Below are 26535 nucleotides of genomic sequence, written 5' to 3' on the forward strand. Positions count from 1 at the left end.
ACACACACAATTGGGGACTTTCGCAATGGAACAAAAGGCGTGCACATCCATTTGTGAGCGTGCACGTGATAAGAGGAAGGATGCACCTGTTCTTGTTAATTGGCCGCAATTAATGACATCCTCCTTATCTGACTTTTGTGTATTACGCCTTAATGTTCACTTTAAACATCTCTTTGCTTGTGTGTGAGTGTGTATTGCAGCTTTCCAGGTGGCTTGTGGGTAAAAAAAAAAAAAAAAAAAAAAGTCCGGCGAAAAAGTCCTCCTCTCTACGTTGCGGTGAGTAATTCAGCCATAATCCTCCTTTCTCCTCTTCTTCTTCTCCTCCTCCTCCTCCTCTCCTGTGGTTCCATTCATATTCTAATCACAGCTTTCCCTTCTCCAGCTCTCAGGCACTCCATCAGAGCCCCACCAGCCTGGGGCTTTACACTTTTACCCCCCGCCCCCCTTTTTCTCACTCACTTTCTCTTCTCTTTGCCTCCCCTCCTTTTGTGACTGTCCCCGCTGCTTGTCGCAGGCGCACCAAAATAAGGTTGAGGTGATAAACCCCCTGACAGGAAATCAGTACTATTGCACACTTTATACAGCTTCGTTTGTGTACATGTCCTGAATGTATACTTTGAGTTTTGCTTATTTCATTCAGGTTAAAACATTCAAGTAGAGATGCTCCATGCCAGATTATAGCTTTGGGAGTCATTTCCATGCACGGTCCAAGTGTCATGTAAGAAAAAAACAATGTAGAAAAGTTCAGTCAAAATCGATTGTAAGTGTGTAAGAAAGGAAAATACATTTTGGGGGGGGCTTAGGGGGCATTATAAACATGTTTCCTCTACTAAAGTGGACCCGAAATACTTGCAACTTGGTAACTGGTACCTTGGTACCTTTTCTTAAACCCTTTTTTTTTTTCAAATATTTATTTACCTTATAATTTGTGTTTTTAGGGAGCAAACCAAGCAACACAATTATTATTTTTGTCCTATAATGCATTTAATGGCCGTCAATTATACATGGGTGTTCCACCGTTTTAAATTAAGTAATATCACAATTCACCATCAGAAGGTCTTACACTACATCAGGCAGTAGCTCTAAGAATTTTTTGCAGATTTGGAATGACATGCAGGACAATCATAGTAACTCAATAATATCAATATTTTGAGCAAGTTGATTTTTGTGAAAAAATGCACAAAATGTATCGAACGTAATGCTTGTTTGCTGTTCAGCAGTTTTGTGCCGTCCTTGGACGGTAATTTTTATGCACGAGAGCGGGTTGCACTGGAAAAAAAATCCAGTATGTGGTTATTTTTGGATTAGTCAAAGCCTTTGTTGCTGAAAATTGCATTTTTAATCATACATCTGGTTTGGAAGTGCATGGTCCTATGTGCCCCCCCAATAACACTGACACAAATTGTGGCCCCCTCTATCATTTAAGTTGCCCATCCCCGGCATATACACATGAGGTCAATAATGTGTAAAAGTAACACCCACACATGTGGAATGACCAATAGTATAGATTAAAAAAAATGTAATTCACCAAATTGTAAATGATGAGGTTTTGGCCCGACGCCAGCGATGTGGAATTTTCGGGAAGCCGTTTGAGCATTTATTCAGTATCTTTGACATCCAGCTAGAGGTCCTTATACAAGTACGCTTTGTGTCCTCGCGAGTAAGACAATTCATTCACATGAATTGAGTGACTGTGCCTTACTTGTCATGTTTTTTTTTCCACTACTATATGACGTTTCGGCACACTAGAAGAGCCACTACGTTTCATGAGGCAAAACTGTGCATCAGATGACATGCTAAATGCTACTAGTACTCTGGCTATAATGTATTAAATGATCACTTTGAGTACTAGTAGCATGCAGTTGTCAACTTACAGACAGTTTGGCCTCATTAGTAACATCGAGTTGTTACTAGTATGGCAAATTTGCCCGACTAATTTGCCGGTCCACCCTCCGTCCGCGACCTCGGCACCCTTCCATCATCGTCCCTCTGTTCTTATTCGAAAAAATAATCGTCTTCCGACCCCGTCCGTCCTCGCCCGATTAAAGTGTTTCCGTCCTGACATTTCGTCAGCCCGTCCCACAAAAAAAAAACGTCCATGCATGACACCGTGGGAGGGATGCTAACGGCAAAGGTTTCATAATTCATAGACATTATTTAAAGCTCATTATCTGGCTAATTTCCTATTCACATCCACTTACCGGCTGGAAGTATCGTGAGTGGATTGAATTGTTTACAACAGTTTAAGTGTCGACCATGATAGCATTTAGCTGCCAACACAACCACACACAGTCAGTCCCCATACTACAGACCCCAAGAGAACGAAAACCCACTTCTGTCCTTGCTTAGTCCCTCCTTTTTAAAAAAACTTCTCGTCCCCCGTCCCCAAAATAGGCGTCCGTCCCGGACAAAAGGACTGACTGTTCCATCCCTGGGACCAAATGCCCATCGCTGCTGGTTAGACCAAACTGCAGCAGTTGGCATCTGCATGCTACTAGTATGGGAAGTCATTAAAACTTTTAACGTGCCATGCGTCCAGCATGCAGGACATTTGCTATGTCTCGAACAAACCAGGGAATTTACGTCACTAACTGGAAACATGCCCGGGCATGAGATACACCGTTAAAAATACGGAGTTCCTGGAGATTTGAATAATGCTGAACATTTTAAGATACAATCATATCTGCAGGCTCAGCGAGACACTCGCAAACCCACCAAAAATACAGAACTCACCATTTCAGCCTCACAAATTTCCAAAACAATATCATAATCCATCAAAAATGGTCCTATTACGTCGACAAGGGTCCAGTAAAAGTATTCCAGTAAAACAGTTAGTCCACACCAAGCCATAAAGCCACGTTATTTGCTGCTGCAAACGTTACAAATTTCCATTATATTATTGATCGTGGATTGAGTTAGCTTGAACGGATTAGCCACGCGAGCATTAAAGCATTTATATGATATATTTGATATCCAGCTCAAGGTCCCAATAGTACACTCTTTGTTCACACTCATAAGACAATTCGGTGCACTAGGAGAGCAATTAGAGCATCAAACATCATTGTAATTTAGATAGTCTTTCTACAAGTGCACCCTAGTGTGCTGTATTTTCTTCCTAGTGAAAACAAAGAATGTACTAACTAGTACATGGACCTGAAGCAGGCTATACTAGGTTGCACTAGTAGAATGACTGTGTCTTACTACAAAATGTTGCCCCCCAATACTGTATGACTTTTGTGCACACTAGTAGGACAATTCTGACTAGGACAACTACGTTACTAGTGAGGTAAAACAGTGCAGTAGTTAACATGTGAAGTGCTCAATGTTAACTTGTAGAATTTTGTAATGTTACTAATAGTACTAGAAGCACGCAGTGGTCAACTAGTGACAGAGTTGTTCTACTGTACTAGAGTGTGGAAATGTTTTGCATTAATGGAAAAAGGCACCCTTTCTACTAGTGCACCCAATTGTCTTGATACTGAAGTGTGTATTCGTACATTAACCTTAACCTGGATATAAAGAGTATCTAACAAATCTCAAAGCTCAAGCTGCTTTCCATCAGTTTGTTTGAACATTTGAACACAAAAAAAAACTTTACTAGTAAGACAGTCATTCTACTAGTGCACCGTTATTGTTCTACTAGTGCGCTGAATTGTCTTATTAGTGAGTTTAAAGAGCAAACTACTAGTATCTGGACTTTAAGATGAATATCAAGGATATGGGATACATGTATTTGATGTATTCAAGGATATTGAATACAATAATATATATTTGATATCCTTGATATTAGTGCTGAACAATTAATCCAATTCAAATCTACATAGCAATCTAGTAGAATGCAATTTTCAAATCACAAACGCTGCAATTTGGGGGAAAAAAAACACTTCATGTCAGTTGGTCGGTAGGCTTTAGTTTTTATGTTTTAGTTTTATATAGCATCTAGATCATGTCTGTGCTTGAGAAGTGCAGAAGTGTATATGTTTACATATCATTGTTTCATGATACATGAAAAGTTGAAGTGATTGCTGATTTACTGACTTGTGTTTATGCTACACTTGTTTAGTAGAATTTTGTGAAGTTGTCAGTCAACGCTTAAAAGGCTGCAAGTCAAAGTGATTCCTAAGTTACCAAATCTAATTGAAATAGATACATAAACTGTCTTCCATATTAAGTCATGGTTCATTTGCCTTTATTTGAGCATAAGCATAACCTATGAGATCAAAACATTTATATACAGTATAATAAACCTGATATTGTTTATTGCAACACAGGTTAATTTACTGCTTGTTTGGAAAAAAAATACATGGCCTTGAAAAAAATCCTCTCATTTTAACTCGCAATCGCAATGTTAAAAAAAAAATTGTGATTTGATTATTTTTCAAAATAGTTCAGCTCTACTTGATAGCCATCTTCAAGTCTACCTACAAGAAGAAGAAGAAGCCAAAAGTGGCACTACAGGTCAAAAAGACATGACAAATGCACCCTTGTCGTTCGACAAGTGCCACTGAATTGTTTTACCGGTGAGGACAAAGTGCGTTCTCGTACATGGACCACACGCTGGGTAATCAAGGATATTGAAAATGTGCACTCCGTGAAGGAGTACATTCCTCCCGCACATGTTGTGTATGGCAAAATATACGTAGCTAGTGAGTGACTTCCTTGTGTTTTCAAATCCAGTCCTTAGAAATGATGATTCAGAGCGTGAGGAACCGCGATTGGACACTTTGGAAGTGAGAGTTGTGTGTGCTGTGAAAGCGTATGAAATGCCATCATGGAGGATGGGGAGGCCCACCGCCCCCTTCAACGTCCTCCCTCCCTGCTTTTTTTTTTTTTTTTTCTTTCCTTGGGAGGGGAGCTTTTCTTATTCAAAAGAGGCCCACAAAAGACTTCCAGTGAGCCTTGCCACATCCCCATCTGACTCGGGGGCCATTCATCAGCCCCGCAAGCCTATCAATGACATGTCCCCATCAGGGCTCCTATAAAAATCAGCCCCCTTTCCCATGAAACATCAGCAAACATTTTGACGGCTCTGCCTTTGCCCCCGCTGGATTTCTGGAGGACCCTCTAAAACATCCCCCCACACGCACGGTTCCCCACCATTCCCCACCCACACGTACCCTCACTCGCTCTCGCTCACTCTCTCTCTCGTCCACTCAGAGCCTCAGCATCTCCCCTCCGACGGCCAGTGGTCGGGGAGACGGCGAGCCGGGCGAGGATAGAGAGCAGGTGGAGGAGGAGGAGGAGGAAAAGTGGCAGCCGTTTTCTACCCGGAGGAGTGCTGGATGGGAAGAGGATGCACTGCGGGCTGCTGGAGGAGCCTGACATGGATTCCACAGGTCAGTGGGATGCCTCCAGGCCGCCTCGGGCCTCGCGTCAAACGCTTTTGGGAAGTTCCCAAAGGGAAGCGCCCTGAAAGACAGGCAAGACGGGCTTTTGGTTGTTGCTGTTGTCAGATCGCGTCCTCATTTTTGGAAAGTTGGAGAAAAGTTCGCAATTCATTTCTGAATTTTTGAGGGGTAGTTTTTTCCCATTTTGGGCCTGTCTTTGGCATATGTCCAGTTTTTGCTTATTTTGTTTATAAAGAGTAGAGTTGCTGCTCTTTTCAGCTGAACACTTCATTTATCGAGAAACATTTCAAATTGGATTTTCTAAAAATGACAACTAATCGTATATTTTCTAATATAGTTTTGTAGTATTTTTAAAATATATAAATTCTGGTTATTTTTTTAATAATTAAACATGTCTAGTTAAAACGTATTTCTAAATAGTATGTTTTGTGGCTCCTTTTTTCTGATACATTTTTACATTTTGGAAGGTTTAATTCGAGGCAATATTTTCTAATAATGGAAAAAAAATTAGGAGTAACTTTTAATTTAATTGTTTTTTTATATATATAAATTATTTGTGTAAGTGCTTACGTCTAGTATGTTTTTTATTATTATTATGTCTTTAAAGAGTTAGAGCTAAATTCTGAATTGTTTAGAAAACTTCAAAGTTGGGGACCATTGATGGGGAAAAAAATATTCAGGAGTAATGCTTTACATTTATTTAAAAAAAAAAATGTTTTTCTAGTTTTTAAAAAATATATACTTTGAAAGAGTAGGTCATCTTTCAGCTAAAAGCTTCAGTTTTTGTGAAGTTTAAAACTCAAAATTAAGGAGTGATTTTTTCATTTTTAAAGTATATTTGTTTATAAAAACGATTTTTTTTCTTTAAAATAATATCCTATGGCTTGTGTCTAATTAGTTTTTTTTTCCATTTTTTTGTTGTATTTTTGAGTTGGTTGAAGTTTTGTGGAAAACATGCAGTTAATAAATGCTAGAAAAGTTCAGAATTAGGGTGAAATTTGTCCAAATAATTTTATTTCATTTGTAAATTTGAAGGGGCCTGCCCAGTTAACTATGATTACATAAGGTTAGTTTTGTCTGTGTGTGTATATGTGTGTGTGTGTGTGTGTTTAAACTAAGAATAGGGTCATTTGTTGCAAGAGATGATTATTTTGTTCTTATTTTTCTAAATTTTATATTAGGGAAAAATTTCTACCCAAACAAACCGCAATTCATGATTTTTAAAGAATTAACATCATGATAAAAGTACCTGTAGAGTGAAGGAAAAAAAAGGTGCATGGCTCACTTTTTTAAGTTTAAATGAGGGAATAAATAGAACAAGAGAAAGACATTTTTTGTTGTGTGTTTTTGTTTTTAAGTTGCCCCTTTAATAAACGTTCTAATTCAATGAATTGAAAGAAAATTCAATGTATGATCAGTTTTTAGTCATTAGCCAGCTTTTTTTTTAATTAAAAAAAAAATCTATCTTAAAATAGATAAAGTAGCATCAGAAAACTCTGATGTGAGTTCCTTTTTTAAAGCTGAAGTTTAGTATAGGGTGAGTAGGGTGTTGTTTTGACAAAAAAAAATCTGTGATTAATTTTTAATCTATATGTAATAAAAATATATAATAAAAACAATAATCTGTTTTAAAAAAGTACCATTACTGATTACCGTAAAGTCCAGTATCCAGCCACCGTTTTAAAGTGAAACTTTAAAATAGAGTGCTAATGGAAAAATAAATACATAAAGTTTCAAATGGGGATTGGGGAGGTGAAGAAGTTGCATCAGTAACAAAAGTCCAGTCACTTTTTTCATGTTAAAGTTTGAAATACAATGTTAAGTATACGGTTAGTTCTAAAGATAATAGTTGAGTAATTTACATGTAGACATTCAGACATCAAAAAAACTGTTCCTTTTAAAAATTACTTTAACTATATCGAATTAGAATAGCATCCGTGACCTTTAAAGCTGAATCAAGTCTGCGCAATCAATGTTTTTTCCAGCTCACTTTATGTATCAATAAAATTAATAGTGCAAGGGAAGTGTAATTCCCTCCATTCAAAGGCGTTTTGTGATTGAGCATGCAGGTGCACGCCGGCCGTGTGTGTCGGGTCACTTAGTCCACAGTGTGTGTTCAGAAATGTGTGAACATCCGTCCCACTTGTTGATCGACTTTAATCCAATTATTTCCGTCCCGTACTTATCTTCCCCAGGGACAAATGAAGCTTGTGTGGAGAATTAGCTTCACTTCAGCTGCTTTTGCTTTTTTTCTTCTTACCCCCTTCAATCCCCCCGCCCCCCCCAACACCATTTTTTGAAGTTTGGAATTTAATCAAATTATAACGTTAAAATAAAATCATAATCTGCTGCCGGAGGCCCGAAATTGTGTTTGTGCTGTTTCCCAGATGCAAAAGCAATGGTTGCTTCCAAGTTGTGTAACATCAATTAGCATATTAGCACGAAGAAGGCTATTAAAAACTGAACTTGCACAATCCAGCTCCGAGATACAATACAAAGATACCAATGCTCAGTTTTGATTGACACCTGTCCTAGAGCTTTTGATTCATTATTGAGTTTGGGTGGCGTCACACTGAGAGATGTTTCTAACATGTTGCTCATTTATTCGGGTCTTGTGTAGTAGAACAATTGTTAAATACGCATAAATTGTTACATAAATAGCTCTCTGATACTGTCAATCCAAAACTTGTGCATAACAGTGAATCCACGTTTATGGTGGGGGATACGTTACATACGAACTTGTGTTAGGTGAACATTTTTGATATGGAGAGACTAAGGAAAACCTTTTTTGAATAGTTTTAGCCATCTCACTTGCTGTTTTAAAGGCATTTAAATTTAAAGAATTCCTCAAAGGGGAGGTCAACCCAAACATATTTTTTTCAAGAATATGTTCTATGCAAGCCCACTAGTTGAAACAAGGCATTCTGATAAATATTGCATTTGTGGAATAAGAGTTAACCCACCCATTTTTAGCCATCTCTAGGGGCGGCCATTTTGTCACGTCTTTCGATTGAAAATGACATCACAACTGCTCAGGGCTCAGGTAACGACCAATCACGGCTGACCTGTTTTCAGAAGGTGAGCCGCGATTGGTCGTTACCTGAGCCCTGAGCAGTTGTGATGTCATTTTCAGTCGACAGAACTGACAAATGGCCGCCCCCTGAGATGGCTAGAAAGGTGGGTTTTGCTGTGTAAACTCATATTCCACAAACACAATATTAATCAGAATGTTGTGTTTCAACTACTGGGCCTGTTGAGAACATATTCTTGAAAAAAATGTGTTTGGGTTGATTTCCACTTTAAGGCTCCTTTGAATTCCCACGGGTGACGTCCGCGCGCACGACGTCACCGTGGCAATGTCGCACACAGTTTGCCTTTATACTTGCGCGCAACCCACACACGTTGTTTTGGAAATGTGTTGCCGTTTTACTCCAAGTCGGAGGGTGTCGCTAGGTCTGATATTAGCTGGGACACCACAGAGTGGAATTTCCTTTGGCTGTTCTGGCCAATTTCGGTCTGCGTTTTTACTGCCGAGCAACGAACAAAGTGACGGCGACAAAAATGGATATTGTGCCTGCAAGAACAAAGCAACCTTGATGACTAAGCAATGCATTTAATTGTATTGCGAAATCGATCAGAAAGGTCGCGGCGAAGGTGGTACGTGCGTGTGTTGGCTTCTATACACACACATAAGTGACATAAAACCGGCGCCGCTGCTCACTTAGTTTGCTTCGCAGCAGCAACAAGTTGCGTGGTGCGGATCCTCTCCTCCGTGGTGACAAATAAATCACCCTCGAAGAACCGAGCTGGGGAAAACTGTACGCCATGCGACATAACGGACCGGAATCACGAGAGAGTGTGTGCGGCATCGTACGCGCAGCAACAATGTACGCTTCATGCGCTGCAGACATGTCGCAGACCTGCCGCGCAACACAACGCGTCCGTCCTGTGATGCAATACGACAGTTGTCGTAGCCGGGAGTATAAAGACGCCGTTAGATTTCACTCTGTAGCAGTTCTCCAAATAAGAGGTCATGCGGGCTTGCTTCAAGCCGTTTATTTTTCACTCCTGTTGAAATGTAATGTTAAACTGTGCTTCAAACAAAAGCGCATTAAACATTCTATATTCAAGCACCAAAATGTTCAACCAAAGCATATTTTGTCTAAAAAAAAAAGTCCACTAGCTTAATGCTTATCATAGTGCCAAACGGCATAAACAGGCTAAGGGAATTAGCATAGCTGTTAGGGTCATTATAAACCTTCAAATAACTGTTACTGTAACACACATGGTGAGCAGTAACACAAATAAAGCATACAAAAATACTCAGAGGCATATATTCTCTCTGCTCTGTGGGAGCAGTGACTATTACTGGAACTTAGTTGGGGACCTTCTCTGCCGCTTCTTCCTGCCCTTAACTACGTTTCATCTCTTCCGGCGTGTTTCGACACAACACTAAAGGCGTCCAACTCTAAATTCAGACTTGCCTGGATACTGTAAAAAGCCATTAAAAAAACAATAGGTTAAAAATCTGCAATATTGCTATATTTTCTTTATAAAGAGTGGATAATATTTGTTTTGGATTGTGGTGGTGGTCCAGGTGTGCCTAATATTGTGACCCACTCAGTGTGTCAGTTAGAAGAAAGCAAATGAATCAGGCTTCTTCTTGTTTGGTTGACTGTCATAGAGAATTGGGAGGATACTCCGGCCGGCTGTAGCAACCCCAAGTGTAGCTTTTAATATCGTATCGTGTTAGATTGTGTACCCAACATTTTGGCCCGCTTTGTATCTAAAATGTTTGTCTTAAAGAATAAAGAGAGTTCTATTTTCAGCTATTTTCTTTCTTGTTGGAAGAGTTCAAATTTAGGGTGCATTTTATCTGCCTTAAATCTCAATTCAGGAGTGATTTTCTAACCTTTTTATATTTGGAAAAAATGTACCCGGTAGTCTTTTTTTTTCTTCCAGTTGCTTTGTTGTTTTTCACTTGCTTTGATCTAGTTCGTTTTTTCTTTTTCATGTAAAAATGTGGAATTGTGGAAAAACTAGGAATTTTTGGAGCCCAAATGTCCTTAATTTTGTGTGGTTTGAATCAGTTGACATATGTGGAAGGACAAAAAAATGGTCGAAATAATAATACAACAGTGCAGAATTTTGGTGCAGAGTAACTGATGTGAGTTTAGGATTTCCACGAAGTGAACATTTGTCTTGGTGTACCTAATATTTTGTCTAAAGTGACATGAACGCACACGGTGCGCACTTAAAAAAAATGCTTGGTTGAAGTAAATTTAATTTATAATTTTTAGAAGTCATTATTGGTTGCTGGATGGCTCAGTGGGTAACCCCGCTAATGGTGGGCACGGGGAATGGGCTTCAAATCTTGCTCCGAGTTTGTCCACCCCTGCATTAAATTGCACAAGTGTAGCTAATGTTGTTGCAATACTTACTACTACTACTACTACTACTACTACTACTACTACTGCACTACAGTGTTTCCAATGTATTTTCACAGTACTGGTACATCCTTTGCACCCCCACTATATCTTGCATTTTTGACGCCACTTACCAGCATTGACCTCGTGCCTCATTTGGCCCATACAAACTGTCAGTTAAAACGTTGACATTCTTCTGCAAGTCTGAATTTAATGTCGTACGCCTTTGGTGTAGTGCCACATTGTCCCACAACATGCCGGTCAGCACTGATGTTGACTGGAAAACATGCAGCATAATTAAGGGAAGGCACAAGTGACAGAGAAGGTCCCCAACTAAGCTCCAGTAATAGTTGTTTTTCCCACAGAACAGAATATACAGCACAGTATGCCTGTGAGGATTGTTGTAAGAGCTTTATACTGTCCGTGTTGCTGCTTTTTGTGTGTTCAAGTAGCACTTGTTTACAGGATTCTAACTATCGTAACATTGATGCTAATTACCGTTAGCCCCTCTAATTGCATTTCACATGATATGTGTTAGCATCAAGCTAGGAAAATTTCATTTCATGGTTTTGCCAAACATGGTGTTTAGATATACAATGTTATTTTGTTTTGTGTGTTAGATTGACAGTAAACAGCTTGCAGCAAGTTGCTGTGCCTCTTATTTGGAGAACTGTTCAAGTGAAAGTCTTCTTTTTGTTTCTCAAAGTGATGTTAAAGGATGTTTTCCCTTTCTTGACAATAAGAAAGTGAGAACAGGCGCTAAGTAATACATTTAAAGGGGTTAAAACTACTAAAATGATTGGTTTCTACCATCTCTCTATAATGTGGGTTTTCATCTATTGTTGCTGGGTCTGAAACATGTCCCCCTTGATAAAACGGGGGCTCATTGTACAACTACTACTGCTACTAATAATAATAAAGACCTTGACAATAATGACATTTGTCATGTTTGTCCCCTGCTGGGACACTCGTGCGTGGTCCCGTCATCATATATTCGCCGTCTCCCACACCCAAAACACTTTTCAATATCTGTGACCCCCCCCCTCCCTTCCTGCCAACGGTGTGTCCCAACAATGGCTGCTGTGCTTGTCACACACTATCAGTGTTAGTGTGGAAGAAAAGGGGAGCCTTGCAACCCATTAAAATGGTCCACACCTCCATGTGGCCCCGAGCAACATTCGATTTTGGGTCACTCTATCATGCCAATAATATTCATTATTGATCATTCATACATCTACTATACACTTAGTGCAGCAGAGTGACATGACATTCCAAATGATGAAGCACTAAGTGGGATCAAGGCCTACTAAAAGAAACAAAAATAAAACCAGGGTAGTATACATTCAGTGTAAAAGTGTTATTTGGTTGATTATTTTTTTGCTTCAAAAACTGCAACGACAATGTACAAAATGTAGGGCAACAACAACTAAATGAATAAGTACCTCTTTAACCTAAAATGTGCAAAACGGTAGTATTAAAGTAAACCCTAAAAGGTCAAGCAAATACTTATATAATGAGTTAACGAACAAACTGAAAGAACAAATAGGTTTGTTGCGACGTCCAGTTGAGGTTTATTGTAAAACTAAACATAAAACACACATGTTGTGTATTTCGCCAAACCACTTAACTTTGTCGTACAAAAGTATAGTTAGCTTAATGCTAATACATTATAAAAAATGCCATAAACAGGCTAGTGAAACTAGCATCAATGTGGCAGTGTTATAAAACTTTTAACAACTTACATTTTAACACACACTGTTCAGCTACACATTAGACAATAAAAGTACTCACAAGCATTTATTTTTTAGCCTCTGTGAAAACCCACTAATCTTACTGAGCAGTTGTGACTGTCCCCTTCATGTATATTTGTATGTATATACTGTACTTTTCTGCTTGTGGTGGCCAAGGATCTTTACATTCTATTAAATTGTATTATTATTGTATGCTTTTTCTGAAGTACTGCACTTGTAAAGTGCTGTTTTTCTCATTAAAGAATACAAATTGTTAGTGTTTTATGGGGGGCCTGGAGCAGATTCATTGCTTATATAAAGTTCAATAGACAGATCTTAAAACAGTAAAAATGTGCAAAAAATAATTTAGTTAAAAAAAAAAAAAAACATATCTAATCCAAACATTTGACTTTTATGTTTGGATTAGGTATGTGTTCTTCAATACTACTCAAAAAAAAAAAAAGTTAAACTTTTTTTATCCGTTTTTTAACAAATCATAATAAATAACAAAACATAATAAATAAATAGCGTCATGTACAGTAGTCTTGAACAACAGAAAAGTCAATCTGTTCAACCAGTGATGTATCAAAAATAAGATTTAAAAATGATAAAATGCTGACGGTTAATTGCTCTTGGGGATCCCCTGATAATCGAGGGCCACTAAGCAAGTAAGCACTTGCTTATGCCTTTGGCCAACTCTCATTAAAATGCTAATGTTCTTCTGATAAAACCAAGCAAAGTCTCTATAGGCTGATTAATTAATTTAATACTTCTTGGTTTCTGGGAATTCCAATAGTGAGCCTCCCAGTAAGCGTGTACACAGTCACTCACATGAGCAGACACACACCAGTTGAGCTGAAAATGAAAACGGGCACAATGGCCTCCTCACTAAATGTGCGCAGGTTCTTTTAAGATGGGGTGCTCCGTCGTCATCTTCTCCCAGGGGGGGAAGGCAGGGAGGGAGAAATGGGGTCCTGAGGGTCGCGGGTGGGGGTTGGGGGGGGGACAATGCTGGCTGGATTCCTGCCGTGTGGATGAAAAAACCCCTCAAATAGAGCCGTGGCTACGGCAAGCCATGTGAACATATACGCCACATCCTTGATAGCCATCTTAAGGTCCATGTACCTTTAATAATATGCTAGCACATCTAATACAGTACATGCTCAAACAGCTCAATGACAAGTTGTTTGAACGTTTATTTTATATCCTTGATATATAGATTAAGGTCCATATAGTAGTACACTCTTTGTCCTCACTAGTATGACAACTTTGGCATGCTACACTCTAAAAACTGCTGGGTTAAAAGTAATCCAAATTGAGTAAAATAGCTAACCCAGCGCTGGATCCAAAATGGAGGGAGACAATGCTGGATTAATTTTACCCAATGCGTTGGATTGAGGATTTGACCAAGCATGTTGGGTCAAGGTTTTAATCCACCAAGGAGTAAAACAAAAAGAAAAAAATCCACATCCCAACTTTCTCTGAGAAGAAAAAGCAACTTTTCCCTGTCAGGGGTTGCAACAACAAGTCACTTGTATGATATGTTTTATAACGTTTTTTTTTTTTTCTGATTTACAAATGTAGATTTAAGTGCCTCAACTCAATTCACAACAAGCAGCAGCTTTGCAGATACAATTAGTGAACATTTCATCAAAAAAATATGCTTTTGTGCCACTCCCAGTTAAAGAGTATTTTCAAACTAAACTCGAAGAATTATACTTTGTGTATTCAGAGAAAGACATAATTTAACCTTTCAGTCTGATATCTTAATGCTCACGCTAAATCGCTTCTATGTTGCGATGCGAAAACATGCAATATAACAGTACTTATGATGTATTATTTATCCTCTGCGTAAAATGGCTAATATTAGTGCCGTGATGATGAGCTGAAAGAGGATTTGCGACATCTCAATGAACAGTATATCTGTCTGTCTGTTCTATTCTGTCCCCAAGGCCAAAGTGGCTACACCAAAAAAATTGCCATTCAACTGATGCACTGTGACAAAAATGCTTTAATGATTTGTAATTATTTTTAATAAATAAATAAATGAATACTAGTAGTAGTACGAAAACGACGACTAATAAAAATATTAATAAATAAATAAATCCAAACAAATGTTGCAAAAGAAAAGATGTCTACTGTTGTCCAACATCATTTATGTGTCTTTATGGTCATGAGTCAAACAAGTGAAGACCATAAAATGTCTCTGAATTGGTCGTCTGTGATGATAGATGTTGTTTAATTGTGTAGATAAAAAGCAGATCACAGGCATGACACGAAATTAAAGTAATTTGAAATCGCAACGTTCTGGCTTTAAGAAACACTAAAAGAAATCAAGAAAATGTGCTGGTCAGTAACAGTTACTTGTTTGGAGAGTAAAAAATCAAGCAATCACTTACCGGTAATTCTGTGGGGAAAATGATGGAATCATGAAAAAAAACAACCAAAGAGCACCTTGAGATATGTCATGGACCAATTTCTTCAACTACCACCAAAGATTTTCAATTGGATTGAGAGCTGGACTATTTGCAGACCATGACATTGATCTTATATGTCATTCTTCAAGGAATGTTTACAGCGTTTTTGCTCTTTGGCTAGATGCATTAACATCTTGAAAAATGATTTCCAATGATGGGATGAGAAAAGTGTCCAAAATGTCAACATAAACTTGTGCATTTATTGAAGATGTAATGACAGCCATCTCCCCCGTGCCTTTACTTGACATGCAGCCCCATGTCATCAATGATAAATTTGCATGTTTTCTTCAGGATGCAAATCCCATTTCTGTTCGGCACTTTGGTCTTAGACGTTCATTTTAGTTTCGTCCCATTTGTTCTGTAATTTTTTTTGCTGTGCATTTTCTGTTTTCAAGACATATTGCTCGAGGTTTTCTGTCTTGACGTCCTTACGTACACACGTCAGCCAGTATGCGTGTGCCTTTAACAACCTTCCCAAGTTGTTTGTACTTGGTCCAGATTTTAGACACAGCTGACTGTGAACAACCAAGATTTTTTTGATTTTTTTTGCAACGTTGTGCAATGATTTAACTTCTTGAAGATGTTTTTGTTTCAATTGACATCTCTCACATTGGAGACATGATTGATGTCAGTCTGCTTGGTGCAGCAGCTCTCCAAGGTGTGATCACTCCTGTTTCGCTGTAGTCTAATGAGCAGATCTAACCTTATGCGGGTGTTAGTTTTGGTAATGGAAATTTACAGGGTGAGTCCATATTTTTGTCCCCAGAATTGAGTTATTCCATATTTTTTTCACTTTGCTTGATCTAAAAAATATAACCGTTACTGTCTTCCATATTTTTTCTTGATTTCTTTTCGTGTTTCTGAACGCCAGAAAGTTGCCATTTGAAATGAGTTATTTGTCATGTCTGTGACCTTCCTTTTCTTCTACAAATGCAAACAACTGAATGAACATCCTATTAGATTAGTGATTCCATAATTTTTGCCAGGGGTTGTATATGATTTAGCAAAGGACAAACAATGGACCGCATACTGGGGGTTCACTGTACTGTATTTTAAAGAACATGGCCAGACGTTTACAAGAAGAAGTTAAAATGTTAAAAAGCTATCACACTTTTATTAAATTAAAAATAAAAATACAGTAGAACTCTACTATTCGCAGGGAATAGGGACCGTCCCGACTGTGAATAGTAAAAAAAGTGTAATTGATGGCCATTGTAAATGCATTGAAAAAAAAGTTCACTTAATTTTTTTATAAAAACATGGATAATACAACGCTAAGCGTTTTCCTCAAAAAATGCGGTAAATAATCTGCAAATGGATGAGTCTGCAGGTGCTGAACGGCGAATATGTGGGGGTTCAACTGTATAGGCTATGCAAAAAGTTGAATGTTTGTGATATCATATTTTGTTTTGTTCAATGTAAAAAAAAAAACATTTCATGAAAAGTCGGTGAAAAACAAGTTGAACATTACAAGATTCTGCATTGGCTCTGTAAAGAAAGAAATGGGGAAAAAACAGAAAATGTAATGAAAATGTAATTTTTCATTAAAAAAACATGCATAGCATGTTTATTTAATTTTTGGATGGTGTCACTGTGCATCGTTCAACTAATCAGCGCACTTTGCACAAGGAGATGCTGTATGCGAAAAATGCAGAAAAAGCCTTTTCTGCGCACATGCCACAAACAGAGTCACTTGAAGTATGTTAAAGTCCATTTGGACAAGCCAGCTTCATTTTGGACTAAGGTGCTGTGGACTGAATAAACTCAAATTGAGTTATTTGGACATAACAAGGGGCGGTATGCATGGCGGATGTCGAACACAGCATTCCAAGACAAACACTTGCTAACCACAGTCAAATTTGGTGGTGGTTCCATCATGCTATGGGGCTGTGTGGCCAGTGCAGGTACTGCCAAGCCTGGTGAAGTTGAAGGTTGCATGGATTCCAGTCAGTATCAGCAGATTCTTCAGAAAAATGCTCAGGAATCAGTGACAAAGGTGAAGTTGTGCCAGGACTGGATACTTCAACAAGACAATACCCTAAGCGCTGCGCAAATTCTACTAAGGCATTCATGCAGAGGAACAAGTACGACAATTTGGAATGGCCATCTCAGTGAATCCCCGGACCGAAATATTATCGAAAATCTGTGGTGTGACTTAAAGCAGACTGTCCATGCTTGGAAACCATCAAACCTGGATGAACTGGAGACGATTTGTCAAGAAGAATGGTCCAAAATAGCTTCAACCAGATTCCAGACCCTCATTGGAAGCTACAGGAAGCATTTAGAGGCTGTTCTTTTTGCTTACTTTTGCTTAAATAAATATTGCACACTTTCTGTAAATCCAATCCACTTTATTTCACTTCTCAAATACCACTGTGGTCGTCTACTATATGATATACTGCATTGAAGTGAAATTTCTGATCTGAACAACCAACAATTTATAAAGGAAAATCTTGAAAATGATCACGGGTGCCCAAACTTTTTCATCCGACTCTATATGAAACGCACTGATTTCTGTCAATGTGCCATATTGAACTAGATGTGTGCGTGTGTGCGTGTGCGTCTGCAGAGAGCTGGATCGAGCGATGCCTCAATGAGAGCGAGAGCAAGCGTTATTCCAGCCACATGTCCCTGGGCAACATGTCCACCGACGAGCGTGAGTCACATCATAAACCATGTCACGTTAACTTCAAGCAAGAAATCACACAACACAATGTGGGGACGGCGGGTTATTGACAAGTAGCATTATTTTTGTCCTCATTTCAGATGAAGAAAAGGAAAATAACAGGGCCTCCAAACCGCATTCCACACCTGCCACTCTGGAATGGTATGTTTTTATGCACTTGTATATACAAATACTGTAGTGAAGTGAAATGTTTAAAAAATGTATTAAACTAAATATTCGCATCATGGTTGGAAAATGAGGGATAGTTTGTCTATTATTTTAAATACATACAAATACAATCTAAAAATATAGACTCTATATTGTCTAACATTATTGTCAAATGTACAGTAATTTAAAAAGTCTAACCATGATGGGGAAAAAAATGGGGAGGGGTATACATGCATATTTACTGAGCAAATAGATTGGTCTTTGCTCCTATTTGTTATGAGCTTTGACTTTTTATGCTCACAAAAAGCTTATTTCTCTCACATATTCACGAATCTGTCTAAATCTGGGATATTGAGCACTTCTCCTTTGCCGAAACAAGGCAAATAGTGATCAGATCACATACTGACTGGTATGTTGAAAATTTTCAAGTGCACATTTTACAGAGGTCTTTTTAATGGGCAACCAAAGGCACACCTGTGGAATAATTAAGCTGTCTAATCAGCATCTTGACATGCCTGACCTGAGTGAGAGAGATTAATTTACGTGGTATAGGAGAGGTGCTCAGTAAAGTTGATTTTTTACTCTCTCTATCTCTCTCCCTCTCTCTCCCTCTCTCTCTCTCTATATATATATATCTCTCTCTCTCTCGCTCGCTCGCCTTGATTGAAGCATCAGTTAAAATAGATGTGAAAGTTCAGTGTAATTTTGTGCAGACAAAATGTAGAGTGCTGAGCCATTCCAATTAGCATCATGTAAAAAAATATCAACCAACCTCCTTAACTGCTTGGGCAAGAATGATATATTCTTGGCAGAATACAATTCTGATAACCGATTAATCAACCGATTAATTGAATTATATCGTCACTGTTGGGCGGAATCCTTGTAGTGTTAAAATGACAACTTGTTTGAGTTCCCAGGCACCACTTCGTTCAAGTTGTATTATGCCTTACAGTTTATTGCTTTTGCGCACTCATGTCCACATACTGCTACCGAAAAAAATACATCCATCGCTAATTTAACACTTGCATTGATTAAGAGAGTACAAACACGAAGCCGGCGGTAGCCGAATACTTCAAAGTCGGCGCTCATGTGAAGCCCCCATTGTGCAAAATGCCTTTGAAACATCACAACAGCAAACGTCTGCCCTAGGCTGCTACATTTTCACAAAATGCCTTCTTAAAGACCTAAATCCATGGGTGATGCAATAAATAAAACAATGAGCCTACGGACCCCGCGTATTAAGTGGATATTCAAATGAAACGGGGACTTACCGCCGTGACACATGATCGAGTGTCCTTCTGCAACAAAGCATCAATATCAATCGATCCATATTAAACAAACAATCCAACTTAATCAAGAAAACCTTACTATTTTCACTCGTTAAAAAAAACAAAAAAACACGTAGATGGTAAATAGAGGTGACAATTATTAAGCCACATGGCTTCCGCAAAACGAGTAAACAGAAGTAATATTGCCACACCTCTGCAACACTCAAACATAAGTTGCGTTCAAGAGCGGCAATGTATTTGTACTTTCATTTGTGTATTTGCTATTTTCACCGCTTTAAATTGGCTAACAATTTACATTACTTTGTCCTCGAGTATTTTCTTAACTTTATAACAGAGAGAAAAATCTGCTAAAAATTGGCCGATTTTTGCCGACTTCACAATCGGTTGTAAAGTGTTGTTTTGGGTGGCAGAAAGTCATTATCTTTGTCTTATGCTGTAGTGTTTAAAAAAATAAAAGAGCTAATATTGACTGATTAAAATAGCCAAACAGTTAAAACAAAGCAAGCAAGTTGTTTGCTCCAAAACAATTTGATAAGTTGTTTCTAGTTATATCTTTAAGTTGAGGGACATTACAAAGGACAAATATTTCTGTAAAAGTTTATTTTTTCGTTTAAAATATGGGTTGACATTTTCACAGAAGCAAAATCTAAAACATTTTATTGAATTGCCCAACTTAAATATGATCGAAGTTTCGTGTCTTGAAATGAAGAGTTCATCCAACTTTTTTTTCCTTTTTGGTTGCTACATGTTATCAAATGTTTGAGTCTCTTTCCTCACCTATCCTACTGCAAAGAATGCTACTACAGCACTAGTACAGGACAGTACGTGTGTGTCTTGCTGCCTTCTACTGTTTGTAATCCTGATGCTGATGCTGTGTGGTCCAGGCTGGAGGAGAACTACGAGATCGCAGAAGGCGTGTGCATCCCGAGAAGCGCCCTCTACATGCACTACCTCGACTTCAGCGAGAAGCACGACACGCAGCCGGTCAATGCAGCCAGCTTTGGGAAGGTAACTTTTCGAAAGAAACATTTTCAAATGGCATTTAGTGGGAAATGAATAACCGCCTCCTGTATTTGTCTGATTGTGTCGTGGATATATATAAATATATAAATAATATAATATATATATATATATATATATATATATATATATATATATATATATATATATATATATATATATATATATATAATATATATAATATATATATAATATATATAATATATATATATGCATTAGCCTAAGTGAATCAATCAGTGGGGCCCGACTCATAATAGTGGGAAAGAAAATTCTGGATTTATCCTGACGCTCACCGAAATTTATCTCGTTCTTTTCGGACCCGTGTCCTGCCCTCCACAGAGTTTGGCGCTTTATGAGTTTTTGCGCTAAATGAGGCAGGCGAAGCTTCCCCACTCGGCCTCAGTGTGACGCCTCCAGCGGCAGAATCCAATCCCGCCGACAAGATGACCGACTTTGCTCCGTTCTCACAAGCCTGACAAAGCCACCCGGCCTTCGTACGCTGCACCCCCCCCCCACCCCCCGCCCCCAAAAAACGCCAACCCTCCCCTCCCCGCTTTTCCCCTCAGCGGCTTCTGTCGGAAGATATTGAAAAAGAGAAGGGGCCGGGATTAATGTGTAATTAAAGGAAATTTGGAAGGGTGAGATGTTGCGGAATGTTAGATCAGTGGCTGGAGCGGTGTGGGGTGTCCTTTAGGAAGGCTTCATTGATTCAGGACAAAAAAAAAGAGGGAGAGGAGAAGAGTGGAGAGAGCGGGCCCTGCACCGCCTCCCCTGTCTGCTCATTTATCAAGCGGGGGGCCTGACAGAAAGTTCACAGCTTGGCCTCTGTTTTCACGGCACACAATGGAGAGCGACACTGTTTGCTAAAGTTCCTCCACCCGCGGCCCGACCCTTGGAGACGGCCACAAAAAAGGGGGGGATAGTGGGAAACTTATCATTTATGGCTTTCCAATAAGAACTAAAGACAATGTTTCTGTCACCGTCAAATATGTTAATGTCTCAGCTATGAAAAGTGCACACTAAGCATCTTTTTTGTTTTTAAACAGATTATCAGACAACAGTTTCCAGCACTAACCACCAGACGACTCGGCACGAGAGGGCAGTCCAAGTAAGTTGCTTGTCACCTTGCGTCTTTTTCGCTTGCAATTATTGATATTTTCTAATATTTGGACCTTTCTTTATTTTCAGAACTTTTTATGCATACATTTATTTTGTTTCGTTTCAAGTTGATTTATTTAAATGTATTTTAATTATTTGGAAAGTCATTTAATTTACTATTATTTTTTTGTATTCATTAATTTTTTTTTCGGTGCCTTTACATTTGATCATATATTATTTTGTTATTTTGTAGGATTTAGAAAAAAAAAAATCAAGATAATTTACATTTATTTTCTTATTATTTGGAGGTTCATTTATTAGGGGCTAGGGACTGAGCCCCAGTGTTGCCAAGTCCTCAGTAAGAAAAGTAGCTATTGGCTGTACTAAAAGTCACTCGAAGTTGCTAAATAACGCCATCACCCAATTTGCATAATTGTACTTTTGACTGTTCAGTTTAGACTGAGCCATGTTAAGATGGAGAGCTAACGTTAGCGGTTTAGCTTGCGTCACACTGAACTGTCTGGACAAGGTGAGCATCTTTAAATGCAGTTATTCATTTAGACCCCCCCACCAAAAAATTCACATTTATCCCGCCGTGTCTGTAAACCAAGTCGGAGAAAAAGCGGCGGGTTCGCATGCACGATTCATTTGCAGTCTGGACACGGAGGGGTGAACATCTCCTGCTCTGACTGCAGCTGGGAGGGGCTGCTGCGATACGACACGGCTGCCTGTGAGTGCTCTGGGACGACGGAAGCACCTGCTGCATATCGAGAACAATAAGAACGATAACTACTTTCACATGAGAGTCTCCAAACACCAGAAAAAGTTGCTAGATTCGTCGCTGGTCGCTTTTTTTTAAAAAACAGCAGCTAGAGGGGTCTGAAAACTTGCTAAATATAGCGCGAAAGTCACTGAGTTGGCAACACTGCTGAGCCCGCCCTCGAACAGCCCAAATCCGCGTATAATTGACACCCATTCAAATGCATTGGGGGAAAAAAAACGTTTTAAAGTCCAAAACCTCTCTAAAAAATCATTGAAAAACATTCATCACGGTATACTTTTTCCATTCAAATTAGGGTTGGCGGGTTTGGTTGCAGGACCAAAAAAATGAAGTGCTGAACCACGACTAGGTGAAGGTCCACCGTATTATTAATTTTTCATTCGCTCATAGGTTAATTTATTGTAATTTGTGTTTTATATTTTTTTTTTAATTAAAATTTTTTTCATTCCACTTGCAAATGACAAAAAAATACTGTTGTTAATTGTGAATGCAATCAAAGCAGTGGTTATTCTTTGTAAAGGCTGATTTCTGATACTACTCTTGGATGTATACAAAGCTACAACTGACGATGAGTGAGATAAAAAATAGATTAAAAAAAACATGTTGGTCCATTACATCGAAGAGATAGAAAACAGGTAAAAATGCTGATCACTGTTTTCCAAAGTAAAAACAGATCCTTGCAAATACTTGATTTTGGTTAACAAGGTTGGTACCGAATCGGCGGTACGTTTCCCAATAGCCTGACGGCTCCACCTGCTTAACTCTATGTTCATGTATGTCGATAAATAGGTATGTAAGTGTGATGGAACTGGGTGCAGGTACCACTACTACGGCATCGCGGTGAAGGAGACGTCGCAATACTACGACGTGATGTACTCCAAGAAGGGCGCGGCGTGGGTGAACGAGGCGGGCAAGAAGGAGGTGACCAAGCAGACAGTGGCGTATTCACCGCGCTCCAAGCTGGGGACGCTGCTGCCAGAGTTCCCAAATGTCAAAGACCTCCATTTGCCTGCCAGCTTACCAGAAGAGCGGGTAAACACGCATTTGTTCTTTTTTTTTTTTTTTTTCCAAGTCCGTCTTTAGCAGTGGTGGGAAATAACCCAGTGCAAATACTTTGTTACTCTACTTAAGTAGCGTTTTCAGGTGTCTGTACTTCTGACAACAACCGACAACCTTTTACTTTTACTGCCTCCGTTTTAATAGAGTTGTCGGTGCTTTTTTCTCCTTGCTTTGTCAAAATAGGCTTGTTACTTTTTATAACCTCCACGGATGATGACCTATGGAGGGGAAAAAAAAAAGTAAAAAGAGAGTTGAAGTCAAACGCAGTTGAGATTTGGATAGATTGGTTGATTGAGATCTTGAGGACTTACAAGGCAGCACACGAACCAAAGCGCATTAATGATGATGGCAACAGATTTAAGTAAAATATTCCCCAACATATAATTATATGTTTTGTCTGTTCAGCTGCCTTCATTCATGGCGAATGCCTAAAAATCACCCGCATCTGTCCCACCAAAAATACTGTCGACGCTGAACCTTCGTTTATCGTAAGTGGTAAACTTTAAACACATTAAAAATGTATTTATTGATATCAAAATAGTGTACATTCATCAATCAAATCAAAAATTAAACAAATTATACGCGTAAAAATACAATTCAAACACACTTTTTAAACGCGTTGTAAACCTATATGCCATTACAAAAATTAACTAATTAACATAAAATGTATAGAAAATAGTGCACATATTGAAGTGTCTCTGTACACATGCCTTTAAGAGGCGGGGCATGTTGGGGTAGCGCTAGTAGTAGTGACATTGGAAAATTTGCGTGAGTGACTGGGTGTGAGCTGTGGCCAACAGCAGCTTCTGCGGGCTTGTCTTACTGTTCTCCCATGCATAGGCGACAGTGGCTCTCCTTGTATACAGGTTAGCTGTCTTTTTTTTCACTTATCATTAGCTAATTTTGATTTTTTGGGGGGTCGGTCATTTCATGAATTTAGCAAAGTAATGGCAGCACGTTTTATGCGCCGCCATGCTGTTTCTTTTTCTTTTGTGTCAAGTTATCAAAACAGGAACTGTATATAACTGACAGTGAAAATTCATTTTTATTTTTTACTTTTACACCTACAGTAAGTACATTTCAGAGTCTGTACTTTTTAACCTTTTACATAAGGAGTTTAATCAGTACTTTTACACAAGAATACTGTATGTACTTTTACTTAAAAGCTCATAGCGTGGGTCTTAGCGATGGAGACCCCCGCCCGCTGCCTCTGGCTCAGGCCCTGGAGAAAGACCCGGAGGATTTATACGCTGGCTCCTCACTAACTCTTAATCTTTCGGGGGAGATAATAAGATCTTGGTATGGACAAAGGCCTGGCACTAGCTGTCCGCCTTTTTACACACATGGGGGGGTGGTTGGGGGGGGTCGGTCGTGATTTGGACTGTTTTGCTGATCTCTAAAGCCTGCTTTATAGCTCCCGTGCTGTAACGCCAATTCGTCCGTTCCCATGCTTTGCGCGGGATTTATCTCCTTGTTTTGCTGGCGCGATTCCTCGCGCCTCGGTCGATCAATACTTCGCTTGTCGCCCACAGGTGTCAACCTTCATCATGATGTACAGAACACACTGCCAGAGGATACTGGACACGGTCATCCGGGCCAACTTTGACGAGGCGAGGCTTTGTTTTGAGCTTTTATCAAACTGCTTCACTTGCAAAAAAAACATTGGACATCACTCTGTGCTTGTGTGTGTGTGTTTGTGTAGGTCCAAAGTTTCCTGTTGCACTTCTGGCAAGGGATGCCACCCCACATGCTGCCCGTGCTGAGCTCGCCCACCGTGGTCAACATCGTTGGGGTGTGCGACTCCATCCTCTACAAGGCCATCTCCGGAGTACTCATGCCCACCGTCCTCCAAGCGTTGCCTGACAGGTGAGCAGGAGACCGATGCAACGTTAGGTACACTTGCACAAGCTCATTCGATGCATCCATACATTTTTTTAATGACACTTGAGGTCGCAGCTGAACAGGAGCCTGTCATAGATGACTTTGAGTAAAACCCTGGCCTGGTCGCTGCTCAGTTATAGGGCATGACTAATAGGGATTTTGTTTTAGGCCAATGCCAATTCCAAAATTTGTCTGAATGAAATTCCAATAGCTGACAAATTGGCCGATTAATTAAAAAAAAAACATAATGAATGAAATAACTTTGTTTTTGGTCTCACCGCGTACAACAATAAATATATGAATTGCAGGCAGACGTGCCAACCATTAGTGTACTTTGCTAGCCTATGTGCAGAGTTCATTCAAGGAGAATTTGATATGCTTGAATGAAATGCTTAAATTTCTTTTCTTTTCTGTCTATCATTGGCACAGTTTGACGCAGGTGATCCGGAAATTTGCCAAACAATTAGAAGAGTGGCTCAAAATCGCCCTTCATGACCTCCCGGAGAATCTAAGGAACATCAAATTTGAGTGTAAGTGGCTTAAAAATTCAGATCTTTGTAGACCGATTCAGATTGTTTGTAAATAAAAGGCACCATGGTACTTTCCGGTTGCAGAACACAAGTAACCTGAAGAGAACCAGCTACTGTAGGAATCTGACACTGAAATACTGAAAGAAACTTGTTTGGTTTTAGGGTTGCTGCGCCAGATATGTATAGAGTTTTTTTTCAATTCCTTTCCAAAAATTATCCAAAAAGTATATCAATCCAGTAGGACTTGTGTGTGGGAAGGATGAGGTTAAGAGAGTATGTTGTAAGCACTTCTATAGATAAGACATGCCTGGTGACTGACTAGCAAAAATCGTTACCGGTATTCTGCCAAATTGTCCTACCCCGTCAAAGCTTCCTACTGAAGACTGTAATGACAGCCTGCTCTGCCAAAATGTCCGACCCGTTAAGAGAAATTCCTACTGAAGGCTAATTTGACATCCAAAATACTACTGTGCCCTTTCAGCTTGTTTTGTTTAGATGCAGACTGGTAGGTAGAACTTTAAAAAATCCCTTAACAAAACACTTACACAGAAGTGAAAGCAGGTAGTATGTCCTGGCAATTGAGTGTAGTATACATAGACTGCGTGATGAATGTGGTCACTATGCTCGAAAGCTACGGTGCTTAAAAGCTATGACGGAAATCACACGCCAAAAGTATTATTGAGGCAATGAAAAAGTCAAGACAGACTCAATAAAAACGGAAATAGTAAGTACTCACTGCTTATAATCGAATGTACGACAGGTAGGACAAAAAGTTATAAAATTCCCACAAAAACACTTATCGGTGTTGTGCGCAAGCACACTGGGCATTGGTAGAACATTGGTCTCGATGGTTAGGAAGGAATTTCAGAACACCGGTACTTGTTCTTTCATCTTCATTTTGCCAAGTTCAGTTTGAGTAGGCTGAGTAGCCTTCATTTCACCGCCAGCACAGCTGTGCCATTAATCCAAGCAACTGAAAAGTAAAGCTCAATCGATCATTGTCTTCTTAGTTTGATAACATTTGACCGTCATCTAAGAGATTAAGTCAAACACATCAGTCACC

At 39.1% G+C, this 26535-nt stretch overlaps 1 protein-coding gene across 2 annotated transcripts in view; it reads left to right on the top strand.

Moving 5' to 3' along the window:
* Positions 1 to 26535, top strand: part of rfx4 (regulatory factor X, 4) — a 37540-nt gene continuing 11005 nt past the window's right edge. For both annotated transcript variants that reach the window (XM_086029384.1, XM_086029385.1), the window contains exons 1-10: positions 1 to 276; positions 5158 to 5336; positions 17551 to 17637; positions 17748 to 17808; positions 19988 to 20111; positions 21170 to 21231; positions 22821 to 23034; positions 24594 to 24671; positions 24764 to 24927; positions 25372 to 25472. In XM_086029384.1, coding sequence (XP_085885510.1) covers positions 5294 to 5336; positions 17551 to 17637; positions 17748 to 17808; positions 19988 to 20111; positions 21170 to 21231; positions 22821 to 23034; positions 24594 to 24671; positions 24764 to 24927; positions 25372 to 25472 — 934 coding nt within the window. In that variant the 5' untranslated portion in view covers positions 1 to 276; positions 5158 to 5293. The remainder of the gene's footprint in view (positions 277 to 5157; positions 5337 to 17550; positions 17638 to 17747; positions 17809 to 19987; positions 20112 to 21169; positions 21232 to 22820; positions 23035 to 24593; positions 24672 to 24763; positions 24928 to 25371; positions 25473 to 26535) is intronic.

This window comes from Filicampus tigris, chromosome 4, assembly GCF_054856515.1.
Source record: "Filicampus tigris isolate MCC_2025a chromosome 4, RoL_Ftig_1.0, whole genome shotgun sequence".
Lineage (NCBI taxonomy): Eukaryota > Metazoa > Chordata > Actinopteri > Syngnathiformes > Syngnathidae > Filicampus > Filicampus tigris.